Source organism: Hippoglossus hippoglossus, chromosome 16, assembly GCF_009819705.1.
Source record: "Hippoglossus hippoglossus isolate fHipHip1 chromosome 16, fHipHip1.pri, whole genome shotgun sequence".
Lineage (NCBI taxonomy): Eukaryota > Metazoa > Chordata > Actinopteri > Pleuronectiformes > Pleuronectidae > Hippoglossus > Hippoglossus hippoglossus.
In genome coordinates, this window is record NC_047166.1 from 6,281,132 (window position 1) to 6,308,367 (window position 27,236).

At 42.0% G+C, this 27,236-nt stretch overlaps 5 protein-coding genes across 5 annotated transcripts in view; 4 read left to right on the top strand and 1 right to left on the bottom strand.

Annotated features, from left to right (window-relative positions):
- Positions 1 to 27,236, top strand: part of LOC117777400 (hemicentin-1-like) — a 1,765,934-nt gene that overhangs the window by 1,079,302 nt on the left and 659,396 nt on the right. The gene's annotated exons all lie outside the window — the stretch shown is intronic.
- Positions 172 to 10,170, top strand: akirin1 (akirin 1). Its single transcript, XM_034612255.1, has 5 exons — positions 172 to 538; positions 6,590 to 6,736; positions 8,504 to 8,632; positions 9,454 to 9,525; positions 9,640 to 10,170. Exons 1-5 carry the CDS (start codon positions 334 to 336, stop codon positions 9,648 to 9,650), a joined length of 564 nt encoding a protein of 187 aa, XP_034468146.1. The 5' UTR covers positions 172 to 333; the 3' UTR covers positions 9,651 to 10,170.
- Positions 11,174 to 19,873, top strand: rhbdl2 (rhomboid, veinlet-like 2 (Drosophila)). Its single transcript, XM_034612237.1, has 8 exons — positions 11,174 to 11,627; positions 13,136 to 13,379; positions 15,722 to 15,870; positions 17,231 to 17,343; positions 17,509 to 17,609; positions 18,012 to 18,072; positions 18,155 to 18,216; positions 18,796 to 19,873. Exons 2-8 carry the CDS (start codon positions 13,149 to 13,151, stop codon positions 18,973 to 18,975), a joined length of 897 nt encoding a protein of 298 aa, XP_034468128.1. The 5' UTR covers positions 11,174 to 11,627; positions 13,136 to 13,148; the 3' UTR covers positions 18,976 to 19,873.
- On the top strand, positions 21,325 to 23,695 carry cx55.5 (connexin 55.5). Its single transcript, XM_034612203.1, has 2 exons — positions 21,325 to 21,453; positions 21,889 to 23,695. Exons 1-2 carry the CDS (start codon positions 21,401 to 21,403, stop codon positions 23,366 to 23,368), a joined length of 1,533 nt encoding a protein of 510 aa, XP_034468094.1. The 5' UTR covers positions 21,325 to 21,400; the 3' UTR covers positions 23,369 to 23,695.
- LOC117777468 (c-Myc-binding protein-like) lies at positions 24,651 to 26,637 on the bottom strand. The gene is made up of 5 exons (XM_034612266.1): positions 26,450 to 26,637; positions 25,778 to 25,850; positions 25,523 to 25,571; positions 25,183 to 25,312; positions 24,651 to 25,092 (listed from the first exon to the last, which is right to left on the bottom strand). The coding sequence occupies exons 1-5, from the start codon at positions 26,462 to 26,464 to the stop codon at positions 25,045 to 25,047; spliced, it is 315 nt and encodes a 104-aa protein (XP_034468157.1). The 5' UTR covers positions 26,465 to 26,637; the 3' UTR covers positions 24,651 to 25,044.

Below are 27,236 nucleotides of genomic sequence, written 5' to 3' on the forward strand. Positions count from 1 at the left end.
AGCACGACTGGATCCCGCATTTATCCCGTGACACATTAAAAACAAAGCGTGTTTAATAAAAAGGATTGAATTAATCCGGTAACGAGATGAATAATTAGCTGTAGATATGTGCGCACCCCCCTCGTGCCTCCGATGGTAGGCTCCGGCATTGTGACGTTTTAAACGGTGCTCGGGCTCCAGCCAGAGAAGAAGATCCGTTGTTGTGAAGAGGAAGAAAGACTCAACTCTTCCGTGGGACGCGACACCGACCAACCGCCGCCGTTACTCCCCGGTTCCCGCGGGTCTTTTCCCCCCTCCAGCTCTGTGTGTTCAGCCCGTCTCGTCTCAGCAAACATGGCCTGCGGAGCGACGCTAAAGCGGTCGATGGAGTTTGAGGCCCTCCTCAGTCCTCAGTCTCCCAAGCGGAGAAGGTGCAATCCACTACCGGGGACTTCTGGCACTCCGTCCCCGCAGAGATGCAACCTCCGTCCGCCGGTGGACAGCCCCACGCACTCCATGTCCCCCACGGCCATGGGAGGCGAGCACCGGCTCACCCCAGGTATGGATGTGACCCACGTTTGACGTCTTTTCCCCCCCCCTGTGGGTGGGTGTCATGGGGGGAGGGGGGTTTGGGTGGAGTGGAATGGAGAGCTAGCTAGCTTGTTGAGATAATCAGAATGGGGGTTGGAGGCTAAGCGTTAGCCGGGAGCTAAGCTAACGTCGTCGCAAAGTTACCGACACGGATGATTTGGGACTAATCACGATAAATCAGTTGGTCGCACGGACGAACAGCAGCAGCCTCGTCCGGGTTTCGTCGGTGGCATCATGGCATCTCGTCGCGTCGGTGGCATTGTTGACCGAGTTAGCTCACTTAGGCTAATGCTGATTTGTTTACGAAGATATTAACGTATATTCAAATATTAGTTCTAACTAGCTTAGCCTAATACTAGCCCTGGCATCGGGTTGGTGGATGTAGCTACAAGGCTGCTAATATCTGCAGCTATGGTGTTGGCTATCACTGATGCATACAGCTACATGGCTGCTGTTGTCATTATTGAGGCATTTCTGTACCATCTGCAGCTATTGTCTTAGCCACCACTGCTGTTACACATGTGGATATGTTCTATTAAACGTGGATTTGAGGGACTGGTTTGGATCGGACAAAAGATCCAGCTCGTGCCTTAACACCTGGGTGACAGCCTAGAGACCCTGTTGGCGCTTCCTGACAAGACAAATGGCCTCGCAGCAGCGGGCTGTTAATTAGGAGCTGACTGGCTAATGTCCCCTTTGCTTTAGTGCGTCAATTGTCTCGCATTCGGCGGGGTGGGTTCCCATTATGCACCATAACCACTTCTTCTTCTCCTCCTCAGTCCTGGAAGTCATTGTTCATACTGCCATTGACTTGCTGCTCCACTGTGAGCGCTGGGCGGTGTGGATGGCGCCTGAGTAGACTCGAGATAATTACCTCCATGTCTCCACTTCCACGCTGTAGCTTATCGTGTATACTCATTTGAGATCTGGGCAGCTTGGCGGCAGTAATCCTTATGCTTTCTGAATTTCAAATATCGTATACAAATGCTGGACGTCCTTGAATTTATTCAGTCACTTCATTGCTGTCAAATGTGAGAGGATTAAAAGACGTGGACCGCTCTGCTAAGGCCTGTTTTTGTCCTACATTGACATTTGCTGGACCCAGTAGAAATTAATTGCCTGTAGCAGAGCATATCATAAACCAGCAGGGTTGCTTTCAGGGCTAGTCTGTCCTCCATCTTGCCACAGACTAATGACACTTCTTCAGAAATGCACAGATGCTTTCGTCATAACCTGCTTTTATTTGCATAGAACTGCTTTGAGAGGAAGTGTTTGGATTTAAGTTTGTCTTTCAACATCATAGATGATCAACAGGGTGCGGCAAATGATATGCCATTACTGTGTGCCTGTTGGGCAGTGTCCCCCTTTAATTCTGTGCTCCATGGCTCAGCTTTCAGCTGTTGTCTTTCATGGAAGATTTGCCTGTGGAGGAGGTAGAATAAGTTGTGTTACCCGAAAAATGAAAGTGAAATTTAACACCGAGTCAAATTAATGAAGAGAAATCAACCGGAGTGCACACAGCCTCAATTTGCACAGTGTGCCTTCTGCTATTTATATAATCTGACTTGTGCAGTCTACAGAGAGGTTGTTCATCGTGTAGCTATGCTGTATAATAGCTCACAAGATAAATCTTCGGCATCAGTTTATTTCAGGTTGTCTGCACTGACATTGCCTATCTAGCACAGACCTTTTGTATAGAATCCAAAGAGCCTCTAGATTGTTCCATTTCTCGCAGACCTTGACAGCCGAGCTGAATTACAGCACAGCAGCGGCATGGGTGAAGTAATGTCGATTTGTCTGCGGCAGACATGATGTCCAGATATCAGGTATTATGCTCACCTTCACCCAGAAAAAGGGCCCCTCGTGGGACTGGTGCTGCGAGCCTGCCTTTCTGCTGTGGTTTGCCAAGTGAAAGCAGTTTTGTATTTAGCGAAAGGTCAGCTGTCATCCCTCCCACTCATCCCTACCCACACATGCTTTCCAGCTAGTCAGGTTTGCTTGTGGCAAGCAGGGCTGTGTGCAGGCGAGACTCTGGGATATGACAATGCCAAGGTAAGTTGTAGGTAATTATTTCATAGTGCAGATAGGATCACCGACTCTGTTCTCCTCTGCCTCATTCTTGTGCTGCCAGTCTGGGCTTGTGCTGTGGTAAAATTCCCTCAGATGACAGATGAGCCAATTTTCTTTTTTTTCCTCAGCCAAAATGTTGCCTAAAAGGCTGCGTTGTCTGAGTTCGATCTGGTTTACAGCCTGGACAGAGCTAAACATGGCCTGCTCTGTGGTCAGGAAGCTCTTTGTGATAAGGAATAAAAATAGTTTTAGTACAAAATGAAAAAGTAATGCACCACTTATAAGAATCAGGAAATACAAAGTAATAGCTCTGGCATGTTACATTTCATAAGATATTTATACATATTGTAATCTTGCACAGAGATGATTATTCTGCATAATTTTCTTCTTTTCTTGCTACTGATACCCTATAACACCTAGGAACAAAAGAACCTGAAGTTATTTTCTAATCTGCATATACAGTTCCCAAAATGTATCTGCTCATGTGCAATATCACAACTGAGCTCAGTGCAGTGGAATCTGAGTCAAGGGCAGCTTGAAAAACACGAGGACAAAATCATTACACAAACTTGTCATGTCGTAGTTTAGTTTTAACTGACAACCTCAGAATTGTCGCTGATCACCTAACGCTCATGTTAGTACCAGGTCTGAACAGACACATGGGCTAGTTTATTTGCTCAAGATGGATAATGACCCTGAGATCGCAGAGCCACGGGCACTCGTGTCCTAGACAAAACACAAGTGATTCACAAAACTTCCTCAGGTTGTTCAATTCCAGAAGGTTTTCTCCACTATATGCTCTACTCCCCTGGACATGCTGTTGTATTTTTTATAATTTGTCTCTAACATTCCACGAAACCCGAAATAGCCAAACACTTCTGAGTTGTTTGGTTGGTATTTCCCCATATCTGCTGTTTTTAAGCTAATGGCAGTCACTCTTGAACTGTTCACAGCAGAGCAGCAACTTGAACTGTCCCACAATGCATCACATCCCACTTCCTGGCAGTTTGGACATTCGAAACCCACCTCCCCACATAATCCTGCAGAATCCTAGGGTGAAATTAAATGAGTCAGCTTTGTTTTCTCTCCAGCAGCATGTCCAATCTATCTGGCCAATCTCCCGTCGTATTCACTGTTTGGCCTGTGCCTAAGCCTTTTAGCCAAGGCTTTCTCCGCTGTGTTGCCCTGGCTCCCGGAAGTCTCTGTGATTGATTACTTGCCCCAATTGTGGCAGGGTCATTGTTGCCAAGCAACGCCCACATTTGAGCTACTAGTAGTTGGCAGAAACTGGAAGTGACGGGCAGTAGGAGATGGTTTTCTCTTGTCAGTCAGAGGAACCCTGGAGTACTGATAATCCTCTTGTCGGTAATCAATGTCTGACTGTTTTCCACTTCCTTAAATCAGACATCTAAATGTACCACATTCACTTTTAGTAAACAGTCATTTATTTGTCATACGGGAGATAAATACTCAACCAATTGGACGCATTCATACGTGATGGTTCTCATGGGTTAAACCTTTGTTTGCACAGAGTAACAGAAATCTGAAACTGTTTTACTTACATTAAAAAAATGTCCTCGCTTGAAATGGAATACAACCCTCCCCCATAATTTAATAGTTATAGGGGCCCTCTTTTTAACACTGAGGGTAAAAACACAATTCAATCATTTCCTTACACCAGAAAATATATTTGGGAAATATTTACATAATGAAAGAGTACTGTACAATACATCGTAGGGATGGCAATATTATTATTATGATTGTTGTCCGTTCTTGTGTGATGCAACCACATCTAGAATTCTAAGGCATTCCATAAATTTGGCACGAATGAGACCATCAGTCAGAGAACCTTTCCAGACACTGTGTGTTTAGGACTGAGCAACGTTAGTGAAAACAGCAACATTATCAGATGCCTGTCACAGCCCATGGGAGTCTCATCGCTTGTTTAGACAGCTGTCCGTGTTGTTTGAATAAAACTTTGTACAAGAAGCGACTGGCAGCTAAAAGCCCCACAGCACCAGACCAGACATTGGACACTTGGCTACAGTAAAAGTTGACTTTTATAGCTCAACACTGTCAATGAGCAGGGAGATTTTATTCAATGTTTCAGATGTGTATAAAACTTATTTCATATTAGTAGTAGAGCTGTGCAATGATTATCTCCCCCGGGGGAATGTGAGATCCGAGGTTAAGGTGGATTCAAAAGCTCAGTGTGATGTACTTAGAGCTGTGCACGTGTGATTGGATCACATGTTAATGCCAGGTATGAACAAGGCCTGAGACCTTAATGGTTAGCTAAACAGTCTGTTGGGTTAAGGCCTTGTATTGTTGCTGTTAACAGGTTTCAGAGGCCACAAGAGGAAGGATCTCAGTCCACATATACCATTTATAACTACATATAACATGTTTTTTAAATGGTGCTAGCAAGAATTTCATTTTTAAGCCAGGAGTACAAAGTTATTTCTTTTGCAGAGAAATTGCATAAAATTGTTTTATGCAAAACAATTTTGCTTCCTTCACTGTCCAAACAAATTAACTGGTGAGCCGGCTGTAGTAGCAACATGGCTTCATGCTTTTTCCACACCCAAGATAAACGGGGCAATTTCTAGATAGAGGTGCAACATGTATAGCTACTCTCCCCCCCCCCCGTGAGATTTAGTCCCTCTATAACATTTGGTTATCAGCTCTGGTTGAGGTCAGCGGGTATTGCACCTGTTTTTTCCCAGGAATTATTTTGAGCTTTCCCTCTTTATAATCAGATATGTGTGGTGTAGGCTGTGATCCACGTTCGAGCTGTTTTGACAGAATAGGGTTCATCTTAATGAGGAAGGTAACTGTACATAGCAGAGCTGTAGCTAACAATCCTTTTCATTATTGATTAATTTGCCCATTAATTTTGGGGGATTAATCAAATTCTTCCACGATGGGGGCAAAATACCAATCGCAATATTCAAGAGTACAAGGTGACGTTACATGTCCAACTCTTTAAAAAACGGACATCACCCCCCACTAGTGTTTCCCACTGTCTGTCCGAACATGTAGGTGCTGAGTACATCAGTGGTCCAAGTGAATGTGTAGGTAATAAAAAAATATGTCCAATTTGATGTTTAGTTGCTTGAATCTACCTTTCTCTCACTTCTTGCTTTTCTTCGCCTCTCTTCCCCCCCTCACCTTGAGCTGTAGCTGCACTTGCTCGCCATGGCAGAGTGTTAACATGTGACTTTAAATTCCTGTATCCATTGTTTCAAATTAAAAGCACCAATTGACTTCATGACACTGCAGTGGCACGTATATCGAAGCTTAAATCTGAGCCCTTGTCACTAGTTGTAGCTTTGGCAGGAGGCCGACAGCAGGAAAACCTTGATAAGAGAAATGAAAGTGAAGCAGTCACAAGATCATGAAGTGTGTCTCACGTCAGCTGTTGTGTGTTTGCTACAGTACAGCTGTAGTCGGTATGTTATTTTCAGACCAACTTCCTGTCATGAATGTTTTTGTTTTGGAATCCATTTTAGGTGACAGAGAACAGAGGAAGTGAGCATGGCTGCAGTTTATTTTTCAACCATAGCTGATCTGAACAACACTGGATGACTACATCCTCCAGTAATAGTTCCTATTTATCCTGGAATGCGTATTGTATGTATTAATGTGGTTGTGATGGGTGTATTTTTGAAACGACTCACTTTAAATACTTAACTATTGGAAGTACTGGTAGTTTCATTCTTGTAATGAAACACTGTTTGAATGTAAAGCAATATCCTGGGTGCATTATAATAGTTTGGGTTTCACAAAATTGTTGCTTCCAAGTTAGTACATGTCACATCATGATTGCCTTTAAGTGGGAGCCTACTGGGAATTTCTGACTGGTCAAACACATATGTGAGTGAGCACGTGTACTTTGTTCAGTTTTTTTTGTTTTTGTTTTGAACCTCGTTTCTTTTGCTCCCCACAGAGCAGATCTTCCAGAACCTCCGACAGGAGTACAGTCGGATCCAGAGGCGGCGACAGCTGGAGGGGGCCTTCAACCAGACTGAGGCCTGTAGCTCCAGTGACGCCCCCAGCCCCAGCTCATCCCTCAATGCTCCCAGCTCCCCACCAGGTAGAACAATTTACCACTGTGCACAACTCCAGGGACCATGTAATTGGTCTTGTATGTAATATGTACTGTAGCTAGTTAAAGACCTACTGACAGTGGATGTTTTGAGCCAATACCCACTTTAATGAGTTAAAAAATCTGATCGATAAATCATTCTAGAGCCAGTGTAAGTATACTGGTAATCACCTGCACCACCATTACAATCATGTTCTATAAGGGTAGTTAATGATGGAACCAGGGCTGGTCATGCAGTTTTCAAATTCCCTTCTTTTGCTGATTTCTGAAGAATGACAAAACATAGTGGTTACATGCATCGATTGAGGTTTTGTTAGAGATGGAACTGATTTGTTTTGGTCAAGTGATGAAGTCAGGGTTTCACCACCATAAGACTTGAGCACAAGCCTCCATCACTTTTGTGTGACACCTCAGCGGAATGAATTAAAACACTATGCAGAGTTCTCTACCTATAGAGAGATGATACTGTATTGACCTTAATATACAACAATAATTTAGTTTCTGAAACATTTGTATATAAAGTTGAATTGTCTTATTCTAGCACGAGACAATTACTAATTAACTATTCTCATTACTACTGGTGTTTTTGAAGGGAGTCCCAGTGTGACAGTGGTCTTTTACATAGTGTTGCATTATGGGTTGTTTGTCGCCTTAAAGCTGCTCGACTCGTAAGCGTTTCCATGTCTGTTCATAGTGATGCTTTCAGAGTCGAGCTGGCTTGACAAGAGACAAGCCCCCATGTAATCTGTGATGTGCCACAGAGGAAATGAATTTGTGATGAGCGAGTTATTGCTGTCTTTCAATGTCTTTACTGCAGAAATCAAACAGCCAAGAATTACATCTGTCACAGACACATTGCAAAGGTGTGAAATAGTATTCATTGTGATATTATAAAGATGGAAGACGTGACAGAATATTTTCTTTGGATCAAAATGTCATAAGAGTAGATTCATAAAAACAAATGACAGTTTTCATCTTCAAAGAGCAAACAGTGATTTATTTCCTTTTCTTAAAAAAAAAAATTGCACTAATTAATCGACACTTGTGTGAAGGTCTGTATAGTGAAAACCATGTTTAGTTAAGATCAGTTACTACACTGACATAGATCTGTGCAGATTGCAGTGGATTTACAGTTTGTTACATGCTTAGCCTTAATAGAAACACTACAACATAACTGATCGTGCATATTGACAAACAAGCTGCTTCACTTTTTTTACTGCTCTTCTTTGGAAACACTGTCCTGCAGTAACAGTGAATCAGTTTGATGTATTCAGCACAACATGGCGGTCAAGGTGTGAGATGTAATTCAAGCCTGAGGCCTTCAGGCTCCCGAGCTTCTTTCCGCTCACTCTGCAGAACAGACTCGTAGATCACACTGACTGGACTGTTAAGAACTCGGCCTCTTTCTGTCTCGGAGAACTCGCTCTGCCGTCCCCGCCTGTGATTTACAAACATTTTAGTCTAAGCGGCTCATAAAGGCCACTGGGTAATGAATCACCTCGCTGAAGCTGGCTCCAGTTCTTCTGTGATGGAGTCACTGACGAGACTCTGTGTCTCCGTCACAAAGGGACAACATTACTGCTGCGTGGCCCTGTTGGTCCCTGCAGGGGCGAGGGACAAGAGAGCAAGGCTGTAAATATGCACCTGGCCGAGCACCTATTTTTGGAAGAGGACGAGTCTGTCACCTCATTATTCAGCGTTTTTATAGCTGATCTGATTTCTTTTATAAAAAAAATTGTTTGTGTGTTTTCATAGGTGCCTCAAGGAAGGACCAGCCCTCGTTCACACTGAAGCAGGTGAGCTACCTGTGTGAGCGCCTGCTCAAAGACCATGAGGAGAAGATACGGGAGGAGTACGAACAGATCCTTAACACAAAACTTGCAGGTACATTTTTTTTATAAAAACTATAACATAATATCAAGACTCATCTTTTCCCATCATGTCTGATAACATCTGCACTGCCGGGATCCTCAGTTTACTCCAAGTTTATGAGTTTCTAAATGCAAAGGCTGTACATGAGCAAGGAATGAATTATGGCAGCAAGAGAGAACAAGTGACATAATATAACTGAAGCGAAACTGCAATCACTTCAACTATTTCCTCAAAATTAAGACAGTTATATAATTTAAATTATATATATTTTTTCTCTGTTGTAGGTCTTTTGTGTTTGCATTAGTTTGATTATTCTTACCCAATAACAGAACCTTTCTCCAATGCTCTCTGTACAGTGTATAGATGTCAACGATTGCTTGTAATTTAACTGCATTTAAGTTTATTTTATCAGACAACAGCTGCTGGTTAATAGAATTTATGAGCCATGATTGCTCCACATAAATTAGAACTTCTATATATTGCTTGCTTAGTTGTCAGAAAGCACAGGAGAGGTAACCACAGGAAGCAGGAGACTGAAGTTGAACAAGCTGAGAATCCAGAGCCTTCCCAGATGTTTGCTGTGATGTGCAGCTTTGTTAGTTTCAGAGTGACGAGAGGATGAATGAAAGAAAAGATAGAAAAGATTGAACAGATTTCCTGCTGTTCAGGTGTTTTCGGTGTAAACGGATCAGTAGAAAAACAAACCTGCGAGTCGTTGTTACACAGACCTGCTTTGAAAATCAGTCATCTTACTGTGGATGCACTTTCCTCTGCTCCATCTTGTGTTTGAATCCGCAGCTCACAGCCTCACCTCCATCTTCTTCTCTCCCCAGAACAATATGAATCTTTTGTGAAATTCACACAAGACCAGATCATGCGAAGATACGGAGCCCGGCCTGCTAGTTGTAAGTATCTGGAGCCATAAGCATTCTCTCAGCGACCACATTTCTGTTTGTTGAGAATGAAAAGAGAACGATCTGATCAAACATCTTAAGTATCTATGATTTCATTTGTTTCAGACGTCTCCTGAACTCGCGTGGATTTAGATCCCAGCTTCCTCTCACAAGATGGCTGCTCTTCCACTGCCCCCTCCCTCCACTCGATTTTCATTTTATCCCCCTATTTTTTTCCCCCTCCTCCATCTCAAACCGGTCGGGTGCCATGGTTTATCCAATTTTTTAATCCAAAAGTTGATTTCTTAACTTCAAAACTATTGCTGCTGGCCAAAAGTTAGAATCTGAGAGGTGAACTGTGTATGAAGCCCGCCCCTCTTTTTTTTGCCCTTTTTCTTGTTTATATGCTCTTTTTCTTGAAATCCTGATGAAAGCAGATCTGTGTCAAATCTCCTGCCAGCGCTGTAGAAAAGAAGCTTATTGGCTCGTATGATCATTCTGTATAACCTTCCAGCAGCTGTATTTAATGTCTCCAGCTTCCCACGTCGTCCCACATTTCTCACCCCCACCCAACCTCCCCCCCTTCCCTCCTCACAACTCTTTACTCGAATGTGGATTTTTCTCCCTTTTGAAATAAATAAAAGTTCTGTGATTAAACTCTGGTGTCTGGGATGTTGATGTCTCACCACGACTTCATCACATGGTCTTTATCAGCAGAGGAGGTGGCTCAGGTGAAATGGTACTGGTGTTCATATTTCCAGTTTTCTGATCACTTCTATCAATCCATTATCTATACCTCTTATCCAGTGAGGGTCTCGGGGAGCTGGGCTCAATTTAAATGGTGATTCAACTACATTAATGTGACACAAGTCTCGGTTTGCTTTATTGTTAAACTTTGAGTACATTTTAGAGCCTGTACTTTCATTCCTTGAGTGAGAAGGTTGAATCAATACATATACTTTCACTTAAGTAATTTTTGCATGTGTACTTCTACTTGAGTAAAGAATGTGACTATATTTGTTGCCAATTTGTCAAGATTGTCATATACAGTATAAATAGAAAATCCACTGAATCCCTGTAAAATGAGCAGCTGTGGGACTCAGAAAGCCCCAAAATGGAGGATTATAACCTTGACTCGTCATTATGTTAATTATCATTAGCAGCATTCAAATTTCACAGTGTGGTTTTGCATGTGTACATGGTTGGAGATGTTTGTGAAGCAGATACTTGTCAAGGTACGGTGATCGAACCCGTGACAGTGGCCCATGCTCTAAGCAACTGAGGTAACTGGCAATTAAATTCACATTTATAATATAGAAAATCTACTGTTTTATATAACCATCAATAATATATTCAGTTGATATAAAGAGTTGTATACATCAACCTGCTGTGTCAACAGATAACGCTTGTCCATTATTCTTTATTGTGGGCTCCAGCGCCCTCAGGTGGTACATGTTAGGCAATGCAGCATAAATATTCTAAAGTGTGGATTCAGCCCCATGTGCACTTTACTGAGCTGAATCTGTTTGAATATTAAACAAATAAATAAAGATAAGAGATGTGTGTTTTATTTGGGTGTGAAAGTGGGTGTGGCCACAGTGGGGCGAATGTGCTGCTCTTGCCCAATGAGGATCTGCAACGTCACGGGTGCTCAGGTGTGGCACGATGGGAGCGAACAGGTAGAAGACGTGATAGTGTTGTTGGCGTCGCTGCAGCTCAGTCCGCACGCTGATCTTCTTTACAGATCCAGATCCTGCAGCAGCTCAGAGGAAGAGACGAGCAGCTGAGGTTTGTTTGGTCTGAGGAAGGAAACGTGCAGCAGGAAAAAACCAATGGAGGAACTATAATTATCTACAAGCGCCTCTTTCCTCCTCCTCGTCTTTCTGTCGATCTCTCAGGGACGGAGGGAGAAGACCCAGCGGGTTGTCTGGGAACAGAAACGTGGAGGAATGAAAACATAAATTCTGAACAGAGTCTGTATGAGCACGTGCACACTGAGCAGTCTGAGTTAGTTTAGAGGAATCAGCTTGTTTGTTTGTTTGTTTGTTTGTTTGTTTGTATGCGTTTGGGATCAAGCGGAGTCTTCTGCTCTCTTCCTGCTGTCGAAGCTTCAGGTGAGTCAATGAAAAATGTTTAAGTTGCATTTACCTTTTACTGTGATGAATTCATTGAGGTGTTGTTTGAAGTCTGAGACACTTGGAAGCAGCTGAATGAGCAACGCCCCGTAAACAGGAAACGCTAATTATCAGGCTGCTGCTGTAACTCTAATGTGAAGTCAGTGCTGTAAGTAACTAAGTAGAGATACCGTAAGTACTGTGTTGATATGACACTTACTACTTTCTCTAATTTTGATGGAAAATATTACGCTTTGGTGCCTTTGCAGATTCAGATTGTTGTTGTTATTAATATATTAACAGATAGATTAGATACTTTATTGATCCTGAGGGACATTTAGACCTCCAGTATCAAAGAAAACAGTCAAAAACAAGAGCATAAGACTAATAAAAGGTCAAAATGAGTCCAGACTAAGTTCACTGCAGTGAGATGAAAGTCTCGCCACCAGAACTACTACATACCTGTCACTGTAAAGAAGTAATGTGCTAATGGAGATACTGACGGTACAGATATTTGAAGTATAAGGTGATTGAAAGACACAAGTAACAGAGGCAGAGTACTGAAGCCAAATATAAATATAGATTTAAAGATGAATGAAGTTATACAAAGTTGTGCATTAGACTATATTGCCTATAGCATCATGATTATGTTATTTGATCCCGCAGACACGTTGCTTTAATGTTTGCAGTATATCTGTGAATCCTAATGTTTCAGGAAGCGATTACTCTCATCTGACTGTAGCTGCTGTTTTTGTGGTTTTCACAATGAACAAGCTGAAAAACAGAGAAGCTCTCGTTCAGCCAATGCTCGTTCGGAGGTTATGTTTTCACCCCCGTTTGTTTGATTGGACAATTTAGCCAAGATATCATAATGTTGCTGTTTGAGATAACTTCATACAGCATTGAATGAATTCATCAAATCTTATGGTATTTATTAGTTTCTGACTCTGTGAAAGTGGGAAAAAGTCTTGTGTGTACTAATATACTAATATGATATAAACCTTTCTAAGTTTGGTATGTAATTTTTTATTTATAAATGATTAGTAGGCCAACTAGTAAATTAAATGTAGTGAAGTAAAATGTACAATATGATCTTACAAACCGGCGAAAAACGGACTAAAATGGGATGTGAAAGGACTAAAAAAGTGCCGATATATGAACACAGAGAGACCACAACATGTTGTTTCTCTTTCAGTCTGTGTCATGGTTCTATGTAACAGGGGTAAAAGTCTACATGTGTCCAGGGGCCCATATTTGGCTGTAGGTTATAAATAGCAGCTATTTATTGACATTAGAATGATAAAGTTGTGTATTTGGTAATAATTTATTACACTGAATAAATAATGTAGCTGTTTATAATGTACAGTTCATTATTTAACACTCATACACATTTCAAAAACATGTTCTCTGTGTGGCGTCTTCCTTCAAAACCTTGTAGTCCTGCCCCTGCTGGTGGAGACAAACGGGCATCACCTCCAGGTCTCATATTACACGCTGTGCTCTTGAAGGACTGCTGCAGCGATGGGCGACATTGACGTCGAGGAGCTGGAGCCGTTTCCCCTGGACCGAGATGGGAAGCCCCTGAGGATCGAGGGGGACCAGCCCGACGGCCTCAGGAAGCTCGGGTGCTGCGAGAAGTTCCAGCGGACCGTCTCCAAGTGGATGCTTCCGGAGGACCTGCGCAGCAAGTACCTGGAACGTACCAGCTGCTGCCCGCCTCCCATCTTCATCATCCTCATCAGTATCGGAGAGGTAGCTGTGACACACATGTTGTTGTGAGTGCTGGGGCAGGGGGTATGGATCCTGTGCTCTCATTACACAACATGCAGCCTACATTCAGCTTACATGCTGCCGCAATGTTGATTGCTGTATAGATTTGCTTTGATTGCATGTAGAAGTGCAGATGTTGAGGTGACGCTGTGGAAGCATGGGTCGAATATCTGTAGATCCTAATGTTTCAGGGAGAGATTGGTCTCCTCTGACTCTTGATAGCTACAGTTTGTTGAAAAATATGCAGTTGAAAGAACCTCCGTCAAGAAGGTCACATTTTCACCCTTGTCTGTTTGTTGGTTGGTTTCTTTGTTTGTCAGCAGGATTACGCAAAAACTACTGAACAGATTTCCATGTTTTCAGAAATGTTTCCAGAAGGCAAGAGGAAACTTTCAGGAACATTCGGGCGAGGGGGGCTATATAAATTCCTCTTGAGTCTTGAATCTCGTTGTCTTGAATCTCGTTGTCTTTCCAAGCTGCCATCTTCATTGGCCTCTTCTGTGTGTCTGACACTTAGAAACAACATCAACTCATCGCTTACTGTGAATTTTCCAGACATTTTCCAGCTCTATTCTCACATGATAGTGGAGGAGTGGGACATGGGAAGTTTTTCGACATTTTCACCAAGTTCTTAGGGAATAATTCACGTATCTTGATGAAAATATCTAGCAATTTGCTTCACAACCAAATAAAAATGCAGATCTAGCGGATGTAAATTTCTTCGGAGGTAGAATTTTTTTCTGCCGCAGTACGGTAACAAATTGAAACTTGTCACAAGCACCAATGTGTAGCTGGGATAATGTGGATTCAGTAGGGAATCATTAGTTTCTATGTATCTTCCATACTTATGAACGATTTGTTGTGGAGCCAGAACCGTCACACGGGGCCTTGTTTTTGGCGCTTTCTCTAATTTGCCTGGAGAATTTCATGATCGGTCTTGTTTTATTGGCTCAGCCATGAGGCCTGATTGAATTTAAAGGGACTGTGTCGTTTCTGTCTGTGTCGTCTGGCAGCTGCGTCTCCTCCTCTGACCGGCCTGATTCATCGTGTGTAGTAAAGTGCAGACAGTCGGCGCGAGTCTTCAGGTTGAAGTGGGTCCAGTTGACCCTCGGAGGTGGGATTCAGAGACGCTCTCCCTCAGCGTGTAAACAGAAAAGCAGCGTTTCTTATTCAGGTGATTAAACACATCTGGTGGAATGTGGAGGATCAGCGGGGGGGATTTGTTGAAATAGGAAAATGGTGGCTGCTGTAACTGTGGGTTAGAGGAGCGGTGGGTGACCCCCTGCGTTCCATTTGTTATGACTTAAAGCTGATCCCACCAGGAATGTGGTCAAGATTCACTGTGTGTTAAACAAACTGAGGGAAGTTTGGTTTTATTCTAGAGGCCTCAGCACGGGAGACATCTCACTTTACTGAACTTGACATAATGTGATTTATTTTTTCTTTAGACTTTCTTCTTTGTGTTGGTTGTTGTTGACGAGCTGCGTATTGACCACTGATATCAACACTTTTGTACTTTTTGACATCATCATACAGGAAATGGTTCCTAACACATTATAATGTTAAAATAAGCCGATATATTCATGAATATATTTAGAATATAAGTGTAACTCCACCTTTGCCAAAATGGAGTATTATCAGTGTCCTGCAGAGAACTTTTACCTCTAAATAAATTAAGTTTCTTTTCGTCAGAGTGTTTTGTCCCCTTCAATTTTACTATTTAACCCTTTGATACACAACCTGGGTCACTTTTGAGTATATCATTATTTATGTTTTTGATGGTTGTTACCCTTCTTTCCTCTTTATATTATTCCCTTTAGTGGATGAATGAATAAAAGATATAAAATCTCTACAAACGTGCAAAACGTCAGATTTTCAATTGGGTCCCATGTTAATGTCGGATTCAGGAGCTTTGCACAGTAACTATTCATCATGTGAATGAACAGCTCGCTCTCTGCAGCTCACAGATGTCCAGTGTCACTGAATGTCTGTGACTACTTGGCTGTTCACTGGGATTCAGCTCTTTATTTACCCGGAGGATGATTGACTGAGCTTCTGTGTTCTCAGCGTTCCCTTCGTTCATATTTACACAAACAAAAGCATTGGGATCACGCTGGGGATTCACTGGGGATTCACTGGGGTCACCTCAGTGGGACACTCGTCCAAAAGCAAACATCTGTATATGACCAATTCCCTCCTCTCTTTATTTTCTCAGCTGTTTGGGATTCGGTCTCTTCTCTACATCTTTTCAACCAGCTTCTAACGTGTCTTTTTTGATTCCGTGATTCGAGCCTTGTTTCTGTGTCCCCTCTCTTGTCTGCCAGTTGGCCGTGTTTATCTACTACGCCGCGTGGAAACCTCAGAAGCAGTGGGTGACCCTGGATGAAGGCATCTGGACCAGCCCCCTGACCTACAAGCCTGAGAACAGACAGGAAGCGTGGCGATTCGTCTCCTACATGTTTGTCCACGCAGGGTGAGGCTGAGCTGGGCGTTCAGACTCCGTCATGATGATGAAAGTTGACCCAGTGTAAAAAAGTGGTTAGAAGCTCAGGGCCGCCCGTCGTGCGGCGTCACCACCCTGCAGTAAACATCAGTCTGGTGGAGCTCATAATCTTTTTAGGGTTTTTCTGTTTGATGCCAGTCAGAGGTGTTGAATCCTTTCTGTGGTTATTTCTCAGACTGTAAATACTGAACTGAACCTCCGGGCTTTTCCTGTGTTTGGTACATGTGGTTGTTATTTTGACACATCCTCTCTTACTGCATCACTTAATCTCGTGTTTTTAACTGTGGCAACGTAAGGCATCTGAGTCATAGGATAGTGAGCACTACTGACTTTAAAATAAGTTTTTCTAAACACATTCTTAAAGTTTTAGAGTTATAAACTGAATCGCTGACACAGAAAAATGTCTCGGAAAAACCCAGAATACCCCCAGGAATAGATCCGACCCAGGAATAGAAGAGGAAAACCAAAAGTCCTGACTACACAGAAGCACACAGGAAATCTTGAGCAAAGAGGAACAGTGGTCACAGTCCCTCGCCAACACTCACTCAAATACACCAAACAGGATATTTAAGTCTGGTGGTGTTCTTTGTTTGTGTTACTGTTAACTGGAAAAGGCCAAGAATATAAGGCTCAGTAAAAAGTCCAATTCAGCAGCTTTGTCAGTGACATGATCCTAACACTCTGCACAGAAAGAGTCAGAAAACCTTCAGCTTTCAAACTGTGTTTTATTTGTACTGGTGTGAAGACTTAGTCCGACACAAACCAGAACTCATCAGAAGTAGCACTGCTAAGGCTGGAGCATCCAGTGGGGGGGGGGGGGGGCAGTTGGTTAAACAGTGTTAATGCATCAGAACATGTGGTGTTTCCTTGGGATTTGTTTACAGTAGTAAAGCTACAGAAAAACAGCAAAATAACCTTTAAAAACCTACTTTATTTTTAAGTTCTAGAGCCACACAGATTTATCAGTTGGCCGATTAAAACTCAGTCAGTATGAGACTTTCACAGAAACATCAGAATAAACAATAGAGATTTATGTTTACATCTTATTTTAAATTCTATATTTGGTTGTATTTGTGTTTTTATTTTAATTTATAGCTCTTCACAACAAAGAAAGCCTCAATTAAATGTCTTTGTCTTAAAAGTTCAATAATGACATCTCAGGAATCATTGATATCTTTTTTACCAGTCCATATATCGGTATTGGAACTTTCCATATGGGTTGGTCTCTGAAAATGACCCGTTGGATTTAATAATCAGTCGTTATTTACTATTCCACAGCTGTTTGTGTTCATGTGCGTTGGTGTGACTTGTCTCATCTCTGCCTGTCCAGTGTGGAGCACATTCTGGGGAACCTGCTGATGCAGCTGCTGCTGGGAATCCCACTGGAACTGGTCCACAAGGGGTTTGAAGTGGGGATGGTTTACCTTGCTGGAGTCCTGGCTGGTGAGACATATTAAGCGGGACGTCCTTTGTGTCGGTGAATGCTGTGAACCCAGATGTTTGACGTTAACTCGTCTCGAAGTTATTTTTCCTGTTTGTGTTGAAGCGCGTCCCGACCGTCAGAGAAGGTAAAAAGTTAAAGGCTAATCATGATCTGTTTCTCCTCAGGCTCTTTGGCCAGCTCCATCTTTGATCCTCTCAGTGCGCTGGTGGGGGCCTCAGGGGGAGTCTACGCTCTAATAGGAGGTTACTTCATGAATGCAGTGGTGGTGAGTTTACACACGTTCATGGGAAGAGTTGGTGTAAACATCAGCCCGTTGACTTGTTTATGTGTGAGCAGGTCCAAACTGCATCTTACCATAATAAATGTAGAATAATAACTTTGATTGTGTTATTACTTCAGTAGAACAAAAACATTTTATAATAATCATTATTTAGCTATCACATGGTACTAAATGTGTACAATACCAATTCACTCCCATTTTCAGAATAAAAGTCAAACTAATGGTTCAATATAATTCATGTGTTAAGGAGCACACGTTCAGTCCCTTAATAATTTGTGTAATGAAACAAACCTTCGCTGTGTCTTCAGGCTGTATTTCTGTTTTAGTTTTTCATAATGTCAAATGTTAGCAGTGCTGTTTACCGCCGGTGACTGTTTCAATTCACAGAATTTCCGAGAGATGATTCCTCTCATGGGGGTGGTTCGGATCCTCATCATAGTGATCATCGGTGGGTTCTCCTGTGTGACTTGTTATACAATCGATTCTCCTCAAAATGGAAATGATTTGACTCCATTTTCTTTTTTCCCCAGTCGGCACAGATTTCGGATTCGCCTTCTACAGAAGATTTGCAGGCGATGAGGCTGGAATGAAGGTATCATTTATACAGGACTTTAAAAAATGCTCAATGATAAATCGGTTAAAAAACAGAAAGCAAATAACTACTAATATAAAATACACATCATTAATCACACATTAAAACCAAAAGACACCTTTCAGACACACAATAGACGAGTGAATCCAGTGAACCTCCCCCACCCTGACAGTGTGTAGGCTGTTGACTTTATTTGCTTGTGGCTACAGACCAGATCAGCAGTTCTTGCTGGGACTTGATTCATCATGCAGATACATAACATACACCTCAGTACGAGCACGACTGATAGATGCTGTACATCCACCCACTACTTTTTGAATCCTTAAATGTTGGCCCCCACTACAGTAACAAACTTTCTTCCTCCATTTTGACAAAGCTTTATTGTCTTTCCCACCGATTACAACCGACTCCTCTCTATTCCCTCCCCTGTTATCTTATCTCCTTCCACTTCACCACTGCTACTAATTTGCTTTGGCAGTTGAACCGGTCCTGCGAGTTTCCAGGGAGGTCGGATGACAGTAGTTGGGGGTCTGTGATAGAAGCTTTAAATCTAAAGAGCTGACTGTTCTCTCCCCTCAGGTGTCCTTTGTGGCTCATTTTGGTGGAATCGTGGCGGGTATGACCATCGGCTACGTCTTCTTCAGCGCTTACAACAAGAAGCTGCTCAAGGACCCACGCTTCTGGCTGTGCATCGTCGGCTACGCCGTCTTCGTCATCTTTGCCGTGCTCTTCAATATCTTTCTGTCAACAGCGCCGTAGCTTTTAAAAAAACTAAAAGTCTTATTGTCAGACTGAGGAAGCTGTTTTTTACCAATGTGCTGTTGTGTTTCAGAGCAAAGTTGCTTCTCAGAGATTTTATAAATGTAAAGTTGTTTTAGTTTTTTAATCTAATTCATTTTGTGAGTTCAAATGGAAGGGTGCCCCCTACGGTTTTGGTGCTGCATTGCAACATGCATCTTTTATTTTAGACAAAGGTGATATTGAAATGTGCCTTTTTAGAGGGAATGAATTTTATCTGATGTGTCTCTTTTTACAAGTATGTTCCTTGTTCTATTTAATTTTTTAGATTTCAGTCACTTGATGTGTGACCTCACTAACGAGAAGAGAGTTTACGCAGATGTCTCAGGAACAAAGGGGTGAATGTCTAAAATGTTGGTATTTCCCTTTCCTTATGTAAGCGAACCAACTGATTTACCAACAGGCCTTGGCTCAATGCCGCAGTGTAGTTAGAGTCACATCCTGTATGCGTGTGGAGTTGATTAATTTTCCTGACATACTTTTTTAATCTTAAACAAACATCCAGCTCTAGTTTAACTTGTCAGGAATACATTTAAATTATAAGGAAGTTTTCTATTCCCTGAATCTATTGATTAAAACTTGAATATAACTGGTCCTATTGATTTTTGTTGTGAACATAATTCATGATAGACTGTTTTCTGTTTGATACAGCAGGGACTCTGTATATATATGGAAACAACTGCTTTTTCTGTTTTTACTGAAGTATCAGTGTCATTCAGTCAATTCAGTTCATTTTCAAATATCACAAACTTGTTTCTCTCGACCCTGAAACACTGAGAAATGTTTTATGTACATTCAAGAAATGTGACGTCTAGATTTCACTTTGTTTCTTTGATTAAATATATGTTGCTAAAGTGATCGTTGCTTCAGTGTTTTTGCTTTTCATCGTATTATTTATGTGTAATTTCTTACTGGGAGTGAAGGATTGTGCTTTAAAATCTGGTAAAATCCTGAGTTGTTAAAGCAACACTGTAACTTTAACTGAGCAACAGCGCCCTCTGCAGCCACAAATGGTCATTAATTCAGTTGCCCATCAACATGTTATATGGAGTTCTAACTCACTGAACTGAAACTGATCTACAGTTCAGCTTTATTACTTATGGTTGCCTCAAATGTATAAATGCGTTGCCAAAGCATTTATCATCTCTTGATATTTTATTCGGCATTTGATCTGATAACGAATGTTATACTCTGCTCAGTTGATAAACAGTAGACCAGTACATACCCTGATTCAACTCGTTTTAGATATTGGGGCTAAAGTACAAGTGAAAACTGATTGTTGTGATCGGAAGGGAACAAACAGGAAGTAGCTCTGGGATTTTAATGTCCCCTCAGTGTGACCCTCTGTACCCTAATGTGTTTGTGTTGGACTGGTTGGAATCAATGCTGCTCGGCTGGGAACTCCCCTCATCAACACTTCCCACCCATTGTGTCTTGCTCTGTGTAGCTGGATGCCAACATTAATTTAATACGAATTTTGTGTTCTGCGTGTTGACCTGTTTAATCTGATTGACCCAAGGTAACAAGCATATTTATCAGACAATCGCCGTTTAATGGTGTTTGTAATCAGGCTGTGTGAAGATGGCAACCAGCAGTTAGCCAGCGCGCTAATCCATCGTGATAGATTTCTTGTAAATGGGATAAAAGAATGTGTCAAGTGCACAAGGACTTAATTACATCCAGAGAGGAGCAGCAGAGTATGAAATCGGACGTGATGACTCATTGATCACTTCACTACAGTAGAAAAACATTGATTGTACAAGGCCCGAGCGGATAACTGAGCAGTATTGACGTTGTGGGGATTCCGACAACAGTATCTGTACGTCCTGCTCTTTGTTTGAACATATGGAGGAAACACACTCTAAATGGAGGAAACACACTCTAAATAACTGAGTGTTAATATATTCAAAACATAGAGTCTGGCCTTCTAAAGCATTTATCTGGCAGGAGTCTGGTTATTAAAAGCAAAACTTAATGAAGAAACCAAACAAACCACCCAAAAAATATGTTCAGTCGTCACTAACTGTGCTGTTGCATGTTTGAAACTTTTAAAAACAGTCTAAATGATGCAGGTACATTAGTACAGACAGAACAAACAGTCCTGACCTGTTAAGATTGAGGTCAGTACTGGTGTTGAACCCAGTTACAGACCCATCGCTGTGAGGCCATGATCTAAATGCATCAGGAGTTGCCGGTATCGACGTCCTCTGGTCACAGTGGAGTGCTGGTTGGCAGCCTTCCCTGCCAACAACTGTTCAGTCGCTGCCACTTTGTTTCTGGCAACGCGGACGCAGAGGCGGGTCACTGAGGTTTTGGTGATGTGCACGGGCTCATGTTGAGGGCGCTAACGATTTTTAAAACTTTTTGGTGACCGCGTCAGGGCTGCATGACCCGAGGAGATTTGAGTCACCACCGGCAGTCTGTCCATGCCGCTGCAAGGTAAATGGAAACGACACAGAACTCTGGTTTATATAATGTCTCTGCTGAGGGGAATAGTTTAATGTGACAGAACTGGACAACAGATGAGACTAGGAAGCACAACAGCGGATGCACGACTCCTCTTTCTCTTTACTCTTAATTTATCTCTTTGCAAACATGTGACTTTTTACTGCTTTGTGCATTTTTACTGCTCAAGTTTCCTACTTGTTTAATTTTTCCAGTTGAGAGGTACTGTAATTTTACTTTTTCTGTGGGTTTTTGTTTCTTTTATTGCAAAATGGTCTCTTCTCTAATGTGCTCATTTAATCTGAAATGTCTTTGCTGTTCTTCCTGTTACTGAATATCTATTATATGCATGTAATTGATTCATCAATCAATGAATTTCAATCTGTTTCAGCAGATTTTCTTCTTTAATTATTTTCGTCTTTCTGTCAGTCACAATGGCAGAGTGAAGATGGGGGACTGGAACTTCCTTGGGGGCATTTTGGAGGAGGTGCACATCCACTCCACTATGGTCGGAAAGATCTGGCTGACCATCCTCTTCATCTTTCGCATGCTGGTCCTCGGGGTGGCAGCGGAGGACGTGTGGAACGACGAGCAGGCCGACTTCATATGCAACACCGAGCAGCCCGGGTGCAGAAACGTGTGCTACGACCTTGCTTTCCCAATCTCCCTCATCCGCTACTGGGTGCTGCAGGTCATCTTTGTGTCTGCCCCCTCGCTGGTTTACATGGGCCACGCGCTCTACAGGCTCCGGGCGCTGGAGAAGGCCCGGCAGAAGAAGAAAGCGCTGCTGAGGAGGGAGCTGGAGCAGGTCGATGTGGAGTTAGCAGAAGCCAGGAAGAGGATCGAGCGGGAGATGAAACAGCTCGATCAGGGGAAGCTCAACAAAGCTCCCCTCAGTGGCTCCCTGCTGCGCACGTACGTGGCTCACGTTGTTACTCGCTCTGTGGTTGAAGTGGCCTTCATGACGGGCCAGTATCTCCTGTACGGCTTTCACCTCTACCCGCTCTTTAAATGTGAGCGGGATCCTTGTCCGAATGCTGTGGACTGTTACGTTTCCAGGCCAACAGAGAAAAGTGTCTTCATGGTGTTCATGCAGTGCATCGCTGGCATCTCCCTCTTCCTCAACATCCTGGAGATCGTGCACCTGGGCTACAAGAACGTTAAAAAGGCCATCCTGGACTTTTACCCTCACTTGAGAGACGACAGAGAGGAAATTGATGACTACTATGTCAACAGGTATAAAAAGGAATCCGTTGTGCAGATGTGCACCGGTGCAGGCCGCAAGGCAACGATCGCCTCTGCACCCAGTGACTACAACCTCCTGATGGAGAGGATGCAGGGCACCATCATGTACCCAAACCTTATCAAACCTTCAACTTTTCTACCTCTTCAGGGCGATAAGGCCGCTCAGCAGGACTCAGATGATTGCAGATGTTCCGCTCAAAGCCCCCCAGGGCACATCTGTACCTCGACTACCAATGAGTTGTGCTCTCCGTGCGGCGACTCCCTGATTAACCCAACACAGGGGGGTAAGGACTTTTCACATCTGCCCCCGCAAGGCGAGGAAGAGAGCAGTGAGGGGGGAGGCCCAGACTCTCCGAAATGCCCACAGATGGCAGCTGTCGCCTCCTCCTTGCCAACGCTGCCAGTGAGCGCGTCGAAGAAACCGTGGAAGGCTCGTGACTCGTTCAAATGCTTCACGGTGCTGGAGGGTAAAAGCTCTGACACCGATTCATACGGGGGCATAAAAGCCAGCAGCAGACCTCCCTCCACAAAATCAGATGAGAAACATCAGAGCCGGGCCTCAACCCCTGAGTCGCTGGATGAGTCCAGCTCAGGATCGAGCCACAACCAGAGATCGATGGCAAGTAACACAAGCAGCAAGCGAGCTCCGGATCTGCAAATCTGAACTACTTCATGTAACTGAAGTTTGCTTGTTTCCATCATTGTCACACATCAGTGTTATATTTAGACTTTGTCTGTGAAATCAATGGATTTCAATGGATTTCACAGAGCTGTAGAACAGGGGAGGGTCCGGTTATATCTGCTTTTCGTTATGTGCTTTTTGTGCTAAAGTTAGAACAATTCAATCCATTGTTTTATAAACTAATGCATTAATTTATTTATGAGGGACTTTATTAATGTTTTCTATATTTTTTCCAACTAATTTTGGAATAAACCTGTTTTTGATTGTGACTAACCTTCATGTATTGGTACCAAATTAGCAGGAAAAAATAGATGTTAATTGTCTCACGCATGATTAGATACAGTAGGTCTGCACTGGGACAAACATATACGAGCTATCATCCATGATATTTTTCATGGTAACTGACATATAAACATTCTCTGATTCATCTAAACTTGTATTCTCTACCGTTGACCCGGAAACGCATTCTTACTTTGGAGAACTGTGACACTGAAAAGTCACATTATTGCTGCAGTGGCATGGAAAACAACTTATAACAATGTATAGGCCTTTGCAAGCTGTCTGTCCAATACATGTGCACATTTGTACCATAAAGTCCAACTAAAGAATAGAATATACAGATATTTTGGAGTGAAGATAATTTTGTCTGAACTGTAATTGAATCTAATTTCATCTCGAGTTATGTTCGGACGATATATTAAAGTCATCTCTCAAATAAAGATGAGATAATGGGTTGACACAGTGAAAAGTGGAAATATTTGCTATATTTGCCACATTAACAACAATGTGTTCCATGTTCTCCTGGGTATCAAATGCTATCATGGGATTACTGAGCATATCAATAAGCTGCACACAAATACCTCTGGCTTTCTGTCTGTCTGCTCAATAGTTTCTACTCTGTCCCTGAAATAACTGAAAAGTATTTAATCTGATTAAAGTTGGTAGAAAATCAGATGTGCTCTTCCTTTGTCTCTGTATCAGTGTTGGTCTGTTTTTGATTTCACTTTGCATCAGTGAAAAACATCCAGTAATAAGTGTTATGTGATATCAGGCTTTCTGCAATGTTAGTTCAATTTCTAACACGTTCTTGCTCTGTATAACAATTAGAACTAAAACTAGTTGAAACTTTTCATTTGATCAATCGAATTAGTTGATTTACAGGAAATAATTCACCTTCAACTCTTGATTCAATTCCTGACATTCCAGTAAAAGGATCTGATTAAACCATTGATGTTCAGAAATGAGTTAAATCAGTGATACACCATTAATTACAATATTGTGCTTTATTTTACAGCTTTTTAGAACAGTTCACTCACAGCAGACTTTTCAAAAATAAAGTTTAAACGGGTCACACACTGTTTGTGCCTCTGAACCATAACTGAAAAAATATATATATACTGTCAGTAATTTAACCAAATACTATTTATGGAACCTTTTCAATAGGCCTCTGAAACAATGATGTAATGTCTTGTAAAAAAGAAGACCAACTTATGTACATGTAGAGAATAAGTCACATTCTAAGAATTAGAGTAGAAACTAAGATTTACAACAAAAAAAACCAGCAAGGTTACATTAAACAACTATTGGCTGTCTCATGAAAGTGTTGTGTTGTCTTGAAATCTAAAGTGCAGGTATATCAACCAAATCTCTGCTGTGGTCTATTCAGCTGTGGCTCCACCTTCTGACGCAGCTTCATAGCGCTGCAGCTAGAAACACGGACAAAAGAGTTTATCTGCGTTAGGGGCTTTAAATGGTTTAATGAGCGGAATTGACGTTTTTCAATGCACTGAGATTACCTTTGTTTTGAGGTCTTTGTTTTCGTCTGCCAGACGTGCACACCTCTGCCTCAGGTCAATCACCTCCTGCTGCAGAGGCTCGGTGTCGGCCGAGGTCTGGCCTACAGCTCCCAGATGCTGCTTCACAAATCTGGAGGGAGCTGGTTAAAGCAGTAACCTCGAACATTTAAGCTCTGGTGGATGTGGCGACACCCGTAGTTGCTGGTGGCAACAGCAAATGTGGTGTAATACAACAGCTCAGAGAATCCTGAGGGCATTCTCGAGCATTCAATCCACCACCAACCACACAATTGCATTATATGGGTGTGTCATGAAGAGCCTTGTGTGTTTTAAAGGATACTCCAGAGCATTGCCGGGTCTTTCAGGTTGTTCATACAAAGACACGAGTACTGAAACCAAACAGAGAGAAAGTGTTAGACCACCACCACCACACCCTTTTGGGGGGCTGACTTGATGTGATACCAAAACTAACATTTAACATTTTTGACTGCATTGATTTATGTTCAAATAACTTTTCACTGGGCGGTTTTGTTTTGAGTAATTCCCAAACCACAGAGTATTTATTGGTCAAGAGAATAAAGAAACTGGGCCTTACCACTGGTGAGGCTGTCAACAACACCAGCCTTCTCCAAGTATCTGCGGAACTGCTCCCTCTTGGTGTCTGGAGCCTGAAGGAGGATGAGTCAGACATTTTATTACCAACTAATAACTGACAGTCAACTGTCAAAACAGAATTCAGACCATAGTCTTTTTTTCACTTTAAAAATTTGACCTTCAGTAATATAAAATTTAAGCACAAAAACAATTCTAGTAATATAATAATAGTGATAATAATAATTTCTATTATTTGTATATCTCTTTTCAAAAGAAAACAAATATGTTTTACAAGTTTGAAACATGATTAAAAAAAATGTATGGACTCAACTCCAATCAAGCACTTATTAGTTTCACGTGTTGGACTTTACTCACGAACCATTTCGCCACATTATCGAGTTTGAATTCTCAATTTAACTTAAAAAAAAATTACAACTTATACACAAAATAACTTGATAATTATAACCTGCAGGAGGAAGTGTTGTCAGAAACATGAGCAGTTTGTTTGGGGACATTATTTGAAGCTCAGTTCAGTCTTCAGACACGTGGGAGCTGCGGTCATCGCTCCAACCTCAGCTGTTTGTTATCACAGATCAGCTCCAGCCTGCTAACCCACAGGTGTCCCGGCAGAAAACTGTCTGTGAACATCATGAACGTGAAGGAGCACACTTACTCTGTAGTGCGCCATGATGAGACAGGTTGTGCACCGTGTTCAGGGTTTAATGTCGGTTCTCTCTCAGGATAAAGTGGCAGCGAGCAGGAAAAGTTCACTTTCGTTTGTCGGCAACGTCTGATGCCTTCAGGTGCTCCTCGGAAAAAATAACAACGTGTCAGACATTAGCCAGCGCTGACCACCGCAGAAGAAAAGGCTAATGTGCTATTTACAGATAATACTGTTCATGTATTTGTACTTTTCCTTAAGCAAAATGTTTGACTACTTCCTCCACCACTGTGTTTAAGCATGTTATCAATATATATATATCAAAATGCAAATATTATTGATACTTTATTACCCAATCCTATACAAAACTTTAACATGAAAACAAATATGTTCACACTGTACATATTCTATTTACCCTGTATGTGTTAGTTCTTACTCAATTTATATTTTTAACATCTTTCTTATATATCCTTACATTATAATTATTGCACGCTACTTATTACTTTAATGTTTATTCCTGACTGCCTTCTGTAACGTTGCAAATCCCCCCTCTGTGGGACTAATAAAGTTTTATCTTATCTTATCTTATACACTGTTGCATCTTTTTGCTGAAATGTGTACAAATTCTTATGAAATAAAATAAACCAGTCTCAAATGAACTGTAGTGGATTTATGGCGCCATCTGCTGCCAAAGCCACAAACCAGCCACTTTGAATTTGCTTTGTTTTAAACAATTTTAATGAAATATTAAATAATTCCACAGTAAAATATAAACTAGCAGATCGTATATTACCCCTAA